The following is a 13,942-nucleotide window of genomic DNA, read 5'->3' on the forward strand; positions in this document are numbered from 1 at the left end:
CTTCTTTCTCCTCCTTCCCAGAGGGGTGGGATAAGGAAAAGAAGAAAAAAAACAGGCACACAATAACCCTAACTCTGCTTTTTAAATGGGGGTGAAGAAGTCATCAGCTGAAACTTGACAAAGTAACTGGTAACTGTGATATCCACCCAGACTTCATCAAAGTGCCAGTGTCATGACCCCCTCTCCCCTGCCTGTCAGGGTCTCACATTATTAGCCACATGTTCAGATGGTTTAACTACTCCATCCATGTGTGTGATGTTCTGCTCACAGCAGGCTTTGTTATTAAACAGTTAACCACCTCAGTTCCAGAGAGACAACCGAATCCCAGTCCTAAAAATTACCGAATTCAAGATTGCCAAAAATGATATCATCTATCAATGGAATGTTCTCCAAACTCTGTGTGTTTGTTTCTGATTGTAGTCTTGATACTCTATTGAAATAACATTAACTATTGGTATTGACATATAAATATATATATATATATATATACCGTATATATACACACATATATGTATATATCGGTATTATTGAAACTAACTTTTTAGAGTACTTATTTTTGTTATATCCATACAAATGAATGGGCCACTGAATGTGTATATATATATATATATATATATATATATATATATATATATATATATATATCTATATAGATATAGATAGATAGATAGATAGATAGATAGATAGATAGATAGATAGATAGATAGATGATAGATATACCAGTATATAAAATCCAAAATTAACAATTGCACTCCAAATGCCAAATTTCTGCCCGGTGCCAAATAACTGCAGCAGTAAATAATATAAAGTCCAAAAATAATTACCGGCACTCCAGGGACTTTGCAAATGACCACACAAACAACTTCGGTTTTTAAGTCAACGTTTCAGTCTTGTTTATTACAGACTTTCATCAGGACATAACAAAAAACCAAAAGCAAGTCAAATTTATATCCTAAAACAACATAATTAGCAAGACTTACCACACCTGTGGTGCTAGGAGTGTCTGAACCCGGTGTGTACCATCCCCCAGTGCGCATGTGCAGACTTCAATATACCAGTATATATACACATTCAGTGGCCCATTCATTTGTATGGATATAACAAAAATAAGTACTCTAAAAAGTTAGTTTCAACAATTATAACACACATCAGTTATAGTAAGTCTTAATTGTTCTTGGCATTTTTAAAAAATGTAGCCTTTAAGAGCAGCTATGCACATCCATGGAAAACAAGTCTTAATATATCTTATCTCTGCCTAATGCTTACTACGTCATAGGCAGTTAAGTCTTGGCCGGCGTTTCCGTTTTAATCTAAAAAAACATGACAGGTTTAGAACAAAAACATTGAGTGCCAATTTAAATCCCACCTAATCACTGAGGTTCTTGCAATGTGGGGAGGCCACATACACTTGGTAATCAGAAAACCGCAAAGAGTCCAGTAGGGTTTTATAATCGAAGCCAAATGTTTTCCTTTCTCAACACAGAGAAAGTTGAACTTGTAATTAATGTACTAAATATAATTATTTCAGCCAACCAAATTGCTATGTTCTCTCCAGACATCTATACTTCATCTCTTAACCTGAACGTACTTCCAAACAAGCAAATATACACAGAACACCAAGGTTACCTACACTTTAATGTTGATTTTACTATGATTTATATACATATTGGCTTGGAAATAGAAGAAAAAAAACCAGTAATCTAGAACCACAGAAATTATAAAAATATTTATGTGTCCTTAAACATCGTCAATGTTGGATATGCAGAAGGTTTCAGTGATGGCTTTCCATTATTCAATAGCCACAAGTTTGCCACACACTATTTTATTTTTTATTTTTAGTGGTTATTATTTCATCTGTCTAGTATTGGTGAAAGCAATGATTCTCGGAGACGAGATTTTCCAACTATCGGTTGTCATCTATATCTGCAAATATATCTTCAGGCTGTCTGGTATTTCTAAAATCATGCTTAGTTTTTTTTTTTTTAAACCATGAAATAAAAAAATAAAATGTAGGTACAGGAGCAGGAAGCAAAAGGGTTAAGTTGTAGACTTATGGTAGTCAATGGTAGACTTTTTCCTAAAAAGTATTAGACTGGGTGCATTACCATGAAATATGGATTCATTTATTGGAATAGCATGCGTGTTATATTTCAAGGTGACCTAATACCAGTATCAATTAAATTCCACTCATTTCAGGATAATTATAAACCCTTGTCCTTACAATGTGATTTTTTACCTACTGACGCCATTGGCGGAGCAATTGGCAGGGGGGCACTCAAGTGTGGCACTCAATGAGGAAACCTCATTTCTAGTTATCGGAAAGTCAGTTTCATATTGACAAACCAATCCAGGGTATACAAAGAGGGCTAAACAGTGGAGAGATTGTTTATAGGATGTGTAGCTTGTACGCTTAGAGACAGCCATGGAAAATGACATGGCTTGCCCCGAGTTTAGGTGCCCTAAGCATGTGCCTAGTGTGACTAATGGATAATCTGACACTGCCTGGAAATTGGACCTCGTGGCTGTCTCCACCTAATAATGAAAAGTATAGTTGTCAGTCAGAGTGTCATTCAGGTGTCGTTGGGGGGGTTGGGCAGTTGAAGTTCTGCTCTCAAGATGTTCCTGCAACGTTCCTGCCGTCTCTCCTCTTTTAATGGCCTTATGTATGTTGCAGAAGCCATGGTGCTAAGAATAACCTGGCAAAAGGCAGGAATCCGTAATGCTTTATTATACGGGTCCGGAATAGAGTAGGCAAAAGTCTGCCCAATCTCATTTATCGTTCATTTTCCTGCAGACAAGGGATCTGTATGCCATCATTTTCATCAGTCCTGTGCTATTTACTTTCATCAGGTCTTGGCTTTGAGAATTGTGAAAACAATGAGACATTTTACTGAGTCATTGAAAAGGTTAACAAAGCAAGGTACCTTGGCTATAGGTTAATTTATTCCTGTTTATTTAGGTCAGTTCCTACAGACCTACCTACTCTGTATACAAGGCCGTTCCTATCACTCACAATCTATGTTTAGTTCTATGAAGAAAAGCAGAGAGACCAGAAAACTCAGCTCAGGGTTATATAAATAAAATGAAAAGAAGAGGAAAGGTTTGGAGGGTTGTACGGGAGGTGAAAATCAAACGATGGGGAGTTTAGGAATAACAAACTTTCAGACTCATTAAAGGAGTACCCTAGCCATCATAAGAACTTTCATGCATATTATAACTATGAGGTCTCTTTATATTGACATGGTGTCTCCCCTTGCAAATGCATGGGGGATATTCTGCAGAATACCTCCATATGCATTAACCCCTTACCCATCTCCACTATTTTCCATGCAAAAATATAGGAATAGAAGGGGAGCTGCAGCTTCTTTCCATGATACGTGCTTTATTTATTTATTTATTTAAGTAGTCATAATATACTTGAATGTGAATTTTTCTTTGGTGGTGCCGTTAGGTACATTAAACTGTCACTCTTAAGTTCTCTTAAGTTCCTTTAAAAGAGCGAGATGTTGTAAAATAAATATTAGGGCATTTACCCCCCTTTCTGTCTTATCAGAGGCTGGGTCACAATGATAGAACCATTGGTGCTACCCAAGTTGTACCCAAGTAAAGGTTATTTACTGTAGAAATTCATGTATTATCTATATGTATTATATGAACATAAATGCTACAACTTCCAATCAAAAGAATTATGAAATCAAACACATAAAAACATTATTTAACTTTAAATTAAGTCAAGTAGTTGCATATGTCTGAACAATTTAATTGATATGGAATGCAGCTAATTATAGCAAAGACTAAAGACTTAAGGGATATGGTTCTCGGCAACACCCTGAAGGATGACAATGACAAATGGAGTCAAAGGATATCCGCAACAGATAAGTGCTTTCAAATGTATTATTTGTTGGATAATGATTGAAGACGCCATATGCCCAACATAGTCAAAAGAACTGTTTTAACCATCACAGCAATCCACACTAATAATGTAGCATTCTTTTCCAAGTTGGCATCAGGGAAATCAGTTTACAGTTGGAAGCATTAGAAAGATTAATGATTCTAAGCAACTAAAGCATAGTGTTAAACAGAAAGGAAATTAGGACAGAAAAATGTTTGCTCCGAGATATGTTCTGAATCATTGTCTGTTTTAAAGAATGAATTCCAATTATATCATCAGTAGTCAACCTTTGTGCTTTCTGGCATGTATTTTCTGTATGAATGTTTCTCTCAAACTGGAAACAATTAAAGGGCTAATAATCCAATTTTTCGCAGCGATTAGGGAACAAAAGAATATTTGCTTCACTGTCTGTCACCAGTTTTGGGCAGCAGCTTATCTGAGGCATAACAAAGAGCCTCAGGCTCCCTGCAATGCCACTACTCAATGGGTCAATTAAGAGGGAGATCACTGATCTCCCCTACCAGCCCATTAACACTAAGGGGCGTTGTGATATGATGTCATAGCCCAATGCCCAGAAATAAGGACATTTTAAAGCACTTATCTGCTGCGGATATCTTTTGACTCCATTTCTCATTTTCATCCTTTACGCTGTTACCGAGAACCATATTCCTTTAGTCTTTAGTCTGCCACTGTCTTGAGAATTGAGAATTTCAAGCAAGTCACTAAAACAATACAGGGTGCTAGCTTCTAGGGGTAACATTTCGCTTATATGTTGTGCCAGCTAATTTTTAAAAAAATGATTGAATTCAACCCTATTATATATTTGCTGTCAGGCACTGAGGCCATAGAGTAAAAAAAAAAAAATTCCAACACGGCTGCCGGGTAAGTTGAATGATCACCTACAAGCCTCTGCACCATGCCACAGGCTCTCTAAAGAACGGCTGGAGTCTCCCTTGTTAGAAGGAGCCAGCATCCTCCTGACAGATCTGTTTTAGCCCTGCTTGGTGCGAGCGCCTGTACACCGTTACTGTTTGAATGCCTCAGGCATTTCCTCTCAGTGGGCATCAATATTGACACCAACAGAAGGACTCAGGGAAGTAGTAGAGACCCAGAAGTCACTGGCCTCTATAAGAAGTGGGAGAGATCCCTGAGGTCTCTATCCATTATTCCTTGGGAAAAGTAAAAAAAAAAGAATATAATAATAACATTTTTTTAAAAAAATTAAAAAATAACAAAAACCATTAAAAGTATAGGGTACTATATGAGGGAAGGATGTGCCCCTCTAGAACTATGCAGGGTTATCACCTGTAATCATGTAATGTTGCTGAACATAAATTGGGTTATTTTCAGCAGTGGCATCTGCTTTGTAGAAGAAATCCTAATTCATTTTTTCATACTAGCACTAATTATTATTACATGTTATATCCTTCTAGGGTTTTAAAACATCATGCCACCAACACAGTCCCCGAAAGATTATGATCGATCTTTTTCTGCGCTGGCCCAAAAGTTAAATACTTTGATTGAAGACTCCTTTTGTAATTCTGCAAATGGACACATGGCAGAGCCTGAAAAAAGAGGTCTTTAGGCAGAATTACTGATCAGACTGTTGTCGTGCAGTATACAGTTTCTATATGTGTCCCTGATTAAAGGACCTGGCCTGGTCACCATACCAAGGAACTTGACGAGTTTCATCGGGAGTCTCTGGGTTAATATGTTTAATCTTCAGGCGAGGCAGCTGTGTTTGATCACACGCACTCCCTACTCTCCCCTACTCTCCCACCCCGTTGAAGTCTAACCGGGTCTAGCTCTGCTCTCACACTCAGCTAGCCCCGACTGCTTATCATGCCCAGGAGAGACTAATGTCCGGACAGCCAACCCTGGGAGGTTTCCAAGTATGCTAGTTACTTTTGATTGTTTCATATGGTTGGACACACACTGTGGTAAGGGTTCTAGGGTTCCTTGTGAGATGTTTGGATACCGCATAGTCTCTATCCAGTTTTTTTTGAGAATGTTCTGGAATATATGCGGTGGTCTTTGTGCCTAGTGATGCCTGAATGTAAATCACACCTTACATATAACAAAACTTTAGTCCTGTGAAGATTCAACTTAGTGAGACAAAATGCAGACTAGTTACACCGTAGCAAGCAAACCTTCATAGAGTAAATTTGGGTCTTCAGCAATTCCTGCCGTGCAGATTTTAGAATATAAACGCCTGACGCAAGCCTTTAAGTTTGATGTAAAATGATATGAAAAGGTTATAGGGTTTTTTATAGCTAATGTGTAAGGTTCCTAGAGAATCCTTAAGTGCCTAATGAAAAATGCTCAGCAAAAAATTTACATCTTGCTTTCAACTAAGAAACTATTTTGATGTTTCTACGTTCACTAAGAATAATCTCCCTCTGTAAGAGAAACGTTTCTGCGCCAGGAAATACCTGCTCTGATGAGTATTCATTTGATGTTTTAGCTAAATTATACACTGGTGGAACAGCAGAATTTTTATGGCGTTATAGACTTTGCCAAGACTGCTTTTAGTTATGCAACTAAATTTCTGGCAGCAAAACTTTTTTTTTTTTTTATGAAGCGCAGTTTTGTAAGCCTTGTATAAAAGTAAAACATTTATACACCGGACTATGAGTCAATTTTAACACTTTAAATGCTAGGTAATGAGAAAAGGTATTTTTATTATTAGAACCTGTAACCATATTTTCTCCCAAAAACACTTTTACATCTGTAACATAATTGTACTTCATATTCCCCCAATCAGTTTATTTAAGGTATTGGTAGGCTGTTCTAGTTGATATATATGTTGCTTCAAGGATCAACGGTAGTAACAATTACATGTGATATAAGTTCATCGACTGTAACTGGTGGAGAACATTAGGTATGAACTGTTATTTCCCATCAGTTCTCTATACTGTACTAAGTAATGGTGTCTGTGTATTAAAATTACCAATTTATAAGAAAATCATCTTGTTCATGTCAAAATTCTGCCATGATCAGTGCAACATTAATTTATGGGAGTAACAGTGGTGTGGCAGCATGAAAGGACCGTAGGTAAAAGACATCGGAATACAAAAAGGTGGTCATGCTTAGGTGCCCCCTATGATTATGGTTTATAGGCTGCTAGTGATTCTCAGTGAGTATTGTAAGATAAGTTTAGTATTGTCCAGTAGATGTGACCAATATGGAAATGAATACTTTCACCTGTTGCTAATGTTAAAATGTTACAATGGAACAGAAATGGTTAGCGTAGTCTTTAATAATAATGAGGCCATTCACATATGCTTATCCATAACTCAATTCCAAGGGCGCAGGCTGCTGTAGGCTCTTAAGGTACACCTGGGCCCGGGCGATTGCTCATTTTGCCATGTCTGGCTTTTCTTTAATATAATAATGTTTTTACATTACTGTGAATGAAGTGTCAACTAATACATCTCATGCACATTCTACCAAGTCTGTTTTGCTAGACTTGTCTGTTAAGGGCATTGTTTGAAGTGATTTCACAATTTGGGTTGGAATAGAACACAAAATTCCAACGCAATGACCTGAACTATACAGATAATGTAATCATCACAAGGTCATTAATCAGAATCATATTTGTGTCACATGAAGCTTAAATATTTTCTTTGCACTCAATTGCACTCAAGTTGTAACACAACTCATGTGTCTTGGTGGCCCTCAGCAACTAATCCTAGGATATATAACGGTCACTTTGTTTCAGTGAGAGTCTATCACAGCACATCTTTTGATTATACATTGCTATATGGATATATGTCTGAGCTGAAGCAAGCATTTTATCTTCATCTTTATATTGTAACCGAGTTTCATTTTTATGTAAACATTGAAGAGTGTCAGGTATTGTAACTGTTCTCTTTTTTTGTCTGTTGTCATTATAAAATAGAGGAGCTTTTTTGGCAACTTCCAAGGTTACAGATAACTCACCACAAACTGTTTTTCTGGATGACACTGCACATGCTTCCACCTAATTATCTATATGTGAAATGTCTAGGGTAAGGGTTGTTCCACTATAAACAATATAAAACCTAATAACTATAATTCTAACTAATGTTATCTAGTAGTGTGGATTTAAAGTGGTGCATTTAAAATGTTTGTAACTAAATCCAGTACTAAAAAAAAACATTTCTTAAGTGGGAAAACCTGCCCTGTGACAAAGCAGACACTGATAGCTTCTTCAAACCATCTGTATTGTTTCATACTGGAGAATGCATTATGTAACAGAAAGCTACAATTGAGGTCGAAAGTTAACATACACCTAGGCCAGCAATGGTGAATCTATGGCATGTGGTCAGATTGCCAGCTGACCCTGGATCTCCCTCTTATGGCCCAAAATAAAGGGAGTGTAAGATCTGTTTATACAGAGCTCTGTTTCACTGCTCATTTGGGAAGCATGCCAGCTATTGATGCGGAGGGCTCCGGGATATGAGGTCATACATCCAAGCGCTCAGCACTGAAGATGCACCGCAATGGAGCACTGAAACAGAGGTCTGTAGGGACAGACCCCGTGCTCCCACCACATGACTTCAGAAAGGAAACCTAGTGAGAAGGAGGAGAGATAGTAAGAAAATTGAGAGATCAAGAGAAAAAGACATAGGGGTGAGATAATGAGGAGAGATAAAGAGGAAAGCTAGAGAGAAGAGATGAGAAAAGGTAGAGATGGTGAGAAAAGGGAGATAGCGAGAAGAGGAAATAGTGAGAAAGGTTGAGATGTGTAGAAAGGGGAGATAGCGAGAAGAGGAAATAATGAGAAATGTTGAGATGTAGAGAAAGGGGAGATAGCAAGAAGAGGAAATGATGAGAAAGGTTGAGATGTAGAGAAAGGGGAGAGGTAAAGAGAAAGTAGAGGAAAAGCAGAGGAGAGATAAAGAAAGAGGAGAGAAAAAGAAAAAAGATGAGATAATTGTCCAGTTTTCATATTAGGAGGAATTGGCACCTGAGGCTGTATTTAAGGGCCTACCTGTACAGCCAAGGCTTTTTCCCTTGATACCATGGGAAAAATCCAAGCAATGCAGCCAAGATCTCAGAAAACCAGATTGTGGACTTCCACAAGTCCGGTTCCTTCTTAGGAGCAATTTCCAAAAAACAGATGTAACCTGATCAATTGTACACAAAATTCTATGCAAATATAAAAAACATGGGGCCACACAGACACTGCATCGTCCAGGAAGGAGGAACAAATTAATTGCCAGGACTGAATATACTTTGGTCAGAGAGGATCAACTGAACCCAAAGGCAATTACAAGGGAGCTGGTGAAGGAGTTGGAGGCATTGAGTACCATAGTATCTATATCCTTGAGATGCTCCTGAACAGGGACATACCATACAGCAGGCTATTAAGTTGCTGTGCATTCTTGGTTCAGTGGTTCTCAATCCTTTTTGTGTATGCCTACGTGATTGCAACAATAGCAGATGACCATGCATTTAATCTATTTACAATACTGTACCTGAAATGCAGACTGTTTCAATATACACTTCACCTTTTCAGTTTTGATTCCATCATAACATTTGATAACGACAGAGATATTTTATTAACATCCTCTGGGGGCATGCTTTTTAGATATCCTGATAATGGCTAATACATTAAGGGATTTATTCGTTACACAGTCGAGCTGTGGCGAGTTGACAAATATCCTTCGCTGAATAAACCTCCAGGTCATCGTTTTGAACAGACAGGGTAAATAAATAAGAGAAGTGAGCCATAAAAGTAATAAGTGTACCTTTATTTAAACATAGGTACTACACAGGTGCAGCAGATGCAAGGCAAGCATTCTCGTTGCAAGAGTCAAATTAGTAACAATCAGGTTTCCAAAATATGTATCGCATTTCCAGATGGCAGCAGGGTTTAGTGCAAACAATGAAATAAACCATGTCAATCAGTGTCTTACGTCTGCTTGTGCACGGGTGAACTCAAGTGCCCTGTCTAACCTGCCAAAAATCAGACGCGAATCAATCTTTACAATGGAGCAAATTCTGTTCTAACATTTCTACAAAAACCAGAGAAGGTGATTATCTGTTTCTTCTACAAAGACAATCTCTTCTCGCGCCTTGAAGTCTTTGCTATTAAAGCAGAAATGAACGGCCAGTGTTTTGATGAAGCCTTTCATGTGTATGAAAACTACTTTAATCAAATAATGAAATGCTTTCAATGACAGTAAACTAAATCCAGCAGTTTGGGAGGAAATAAAGCGTATACATTACATGACATTTACTTTTTACAGTGCGAAAGATCAGGTTATTATCCGTTCTTGGAGAGTTGAGTAACAGTGCAACTTTCTGCTTTGTTTTTGCATCTAAACACAAACATTTATGTATAGAAATCGAAAAAAGTCAACTCAACATTGTTTAACAACAAAAAAAAACGCTTGGATGGAGGAATTGCAAAATGGGAAGCTTTATGTAAAGTGTAAAATAAAGGGCCGTACAGCAGGAGTGCGACTGGCGTATAGGTGGCAGGATTCGGTTATTAGGCATGGGTACTAATTTGTAAGGCTAAGGGTTAACAACGCCAAGTGATTATAGCCATCTAAGTTCTGTCCCCATCCTTTTTTTCTCCAACTAGAAATTGTAATGAAAAATCTAAAATGATGCAAGTGTACCAAACATTTTATTTATATTTGTAGCTAATTGAAACCATTCCCTCCAGTTTCTGAAGTCTATGGAAGCGTAGTGCACTTTAAAACTATATACATAAAAAAAACACCTTTATTTTTTTTACATTTTTTTTTAACATAGTTCACATTTTAAATGAAACAACCGACATCCAAACATTAATGCAAACATAACCAATCAATGCATGATAATTTAATAACATCTAAAGAAAAAAAAAAAAAAACTTTTTATCCAAGGGGCATTTGGTTCTGCTCTTGAAAGTTTATTTAAAATTCAAATTCATTCTTGTCATTTGGTTTGTGGTATCCCAATATTCACCTTCACACGCGAAAAATATTTGCAAACTATATGAATCCGCTCCTAACTTCCCGACTACATACATTGTTGTATACTATATATAGCTTTATCTCTCAAAAGAAAAGTACATCACTTCCTTAAAAACAGCAGGAAATGAGTAAAGAAAGATGCCTATTTACTTCCTGGTGACCTGCAATTTATTTTTTTCTTGAAGCTATTTATGCGGGATTGATGTAAGATTGCCATGAACACGTTAAACAGACTGTAGAGATAGTTATGTCACCAAAATATCACAATGGCCTAATGGCACCATAAATCAATATGGTAATCCTGGTGAGAATGAGTTAAAAGGCAAAGGGGCCCAAAATATTTATCCTCCAAACCACAAAACCGACAAGACGTCCACTCTTTAAAGACCTTCGTCAAAGGCTACGTCACGCCGAAAGTTTGGATTATTGCTTTTTCAAATAAATATGTGGAAGTACATTTTTAGTAACATAAAAGTTGCTGCATTCACCATTAGTAATGGGACAATGTATAAGGAGGGTGCTTGCAAAACCACAAAACGCGTTTAACTACCTACTGATCATGTGTCCTTTTAAAATGAACTGCATATTTGGCCAAGGGTGCTTTTTTTTTTCTCACTGCCAACAAAACCCCTATTTAATAACACATATAAGAATGAAGAAGTCTCTTTAGTACAAAGAACTGTACAGCACAGTAGAAACAACTACAATGTTGCGCAATGTATGCACGCAACCTCATAAACAAGGACTCAAGTCTTAATGGAAGCACTATGTGCGGTCTGTGCAATAATGAATATTATGTCATAGCACCAATGTTAGTTATAACATAACTAATGTGCATGAAGTGCTACTTAGACCATGGGTTCCCTTTAAGTAGCGCAGTAGATACAATTAACTGCTAGGTTTACTACTAAGTTGGGCACATATTCTAAATCAACTGGCAGAACATACGTTCTTTTAAGCTGTTGTCATAACGAACAATTTTTTTGTGTATAATAAAGGAAGTAAAAGGTTTGCTATAACTGCCTATAATCCCTCACTTTTCTTGCGCCAAATGGGTCTCTAGCAATCTATAATTTATAACAAGATTTGCTTTGTAGGCTTAGCTGATAACGTCTTCATCCTAAATCCATACTTTTATTGTTACAGAAATAGTTCTGATAACAGCTTGCATCAAGATACTCTAGTGGTAGTTATAGTCTGTTGGATCTTAAGATGTAGAAAGTGCAAAAAGTCACAACCATAGATTTAGGGAATAATAAAATGAAAGGAAAGCTTTCGTATTTCTATTATGGTTTTTTTAAGAAGACGTCTGGTGTAACCTAGTAAAACAGAAAAAATAAAAATAATCACATTCTTTAGGTTCAGTGCATCCAGCAGCCTCATACATGCTGCAAATCCCAAATTGTCTTAAAATAAACATACCAGCTCATCAAAATATTCATTTTTTTCAAGCCACTCCTACTTTGTCTAACTTAAATATTTTAAAACCTCTACATACATTTAGTACTTATCTGAGAATTATCTACAGAGTATAATTTAAGGTTTTGCAATGCCCACATGCAGCAGGTGCTAAGCGTAGTATGCGCCATGCAGCGTGGAAGATTTTGATCGTTTTCGAAGGGTTCAGGAATTGTTTGTCTTCCAAATTGTGTAGAATACCCATCTGAGAGGAGTAGTTAAGGAGATCTAAAAATGAACAGTGAACAAAGCTCATGAGTGGGTCCCTTATAAGCCCGCCATTCTTGCCGTAAACGTTCTATCAAAGTTCCATAAAGGTAGATGTCAAGCTCATGGACAGGGTCCTCAACTCCTGTTGTATCTGTTTAGGTCAATGTGTATTTGTTATATATATTTGTTAACCACCACATCTTTACATTGTACTGTGCTGCCAAATATGTCAGCACTAAATAAAGGATAAAAGTTATAATAAACGGTGACAAGGTAGTATACCATTTTCTGCTCATCTGCCTAAAGATTACTTATATACGTCAATGTTGGTTTTATTTATATATTGCTTCCCAAAATAAATAAAATAAGCTGAAAATGTTAGACACAAAAATGCATAGGGTTAAGCACACATTGGAATACTCGGATCAATCAGCTGTTATACCTGTAAAATCCTTTGATCTATAGGATGGGGGCTAATTTGTTATGTAGATGGGTATAGTGTAGCATGGGGTGGGGCTGGGTGACCATGGTTGTGGGGTTTGCCCTAGGGGGCAATAGATGCGGAAGGAAGCAGGGAACAGGCATGGATAAATGCTGCTCCCATGGCATGAGTGAAAAGTGACCCGGAGATGCGGGAGTTCCCAGATATTCAGATGTGTGCATTATTTTGGCACACAGATCCTTAAGATTAAAAATAATTAAATAGAATAGCAAGCAATAACAATAAAGCACTTGAATACTACTGAGACTACCTACATGTCTTCACGATAAAACCCAGGATGTTTCAAATTAAAACACACTTTCAATTCATTTTATCAATAAACATATTCTGGCCGTGAAAAGTAAATCCTCGTATTTCCAGAATACTTGTAAATAGAACAAAATGAAAATAATGACATCCAGATGTGGAGGAAGAAGTCTATAGTAAATGATAAGAGAGAATGAGGAGGAAAAACGCAGAGAGATAAACACGGTGCCCCCCTGACACATCATATTATCTCTAGCCCTGACATTTGGTAATATATGGAGTCTTCCAACCGGGATCATTTGTTTTCACGACAAGACAGATTTCCAGTAGATCCACTCAGGTAAGGAATTTTGTACAGCTAAAAAAGCGTTCAAATAGTATTCTTGACTGGTTGGGTTGTTTCACTTGCTAAAGATAAGAATAAAAAGAAAAATGACCAAAATCAATTAGTAACTGACAATTTTGGAGTGTTTCTGTGGGAATGTTCGCCCATTTATCCAGTAGGGCATATGTGAAGTCAGGCACCGATGTCGGACAAGAAGTCCAATCTCTGTTCCAGTTGATCCCAAAGGTGTTCAATGGGATTCAGGTCAGGACTCTGTGGGGGCCACTCAAGTTCTTCCACACAAAACCTATCCAACCATGTCTATATTGGAATAAGGGTTGGCCTAGACCCCTTAC

At 37.3% G+C, this 13,942-nt stretch overlaps 1 protein-coding gene across 1 annotated transcript in view; it reads right to left on the reverse strand.

Moving 5' to 3' along the window:
* Positions 1-10,611: 10,611 nt before the first annotated feature.
* The window catches only part of SMS (spermine synthase), a 57,743-nt gene continuing 54,412 nt past the window's right edge, over positions 10,612-13,942 (reverse strand). Inside the window, exon 11 of the mRNA XM_053457275.1 lies at positions 10,612-12,508. Within this exon, the coding sequence (XP_053313250.1) occupies positions 12,469-12,508 (40 nt within the window). The 3' untranslated portion in view covers positions 10,612-12,468. The remainder of the gene's footprint in view (positions 12,509-13,942) is intronic.

This window comes from Spea bombifrons, chromosome 2 (assembly GCF_027358695.1).
Source record: "Spea bombifrons isolate aSpeBom1 chromosome 2, aSpeBom1.2.pri, whole genome shotgun sequence".
In the NCBI taxonomy this organism is placed as follows: Eukaryota; Metazoa; Chordata; class Amphibia; order Anura; family Pelobatidae; genus Spea; species Spea bombifrons.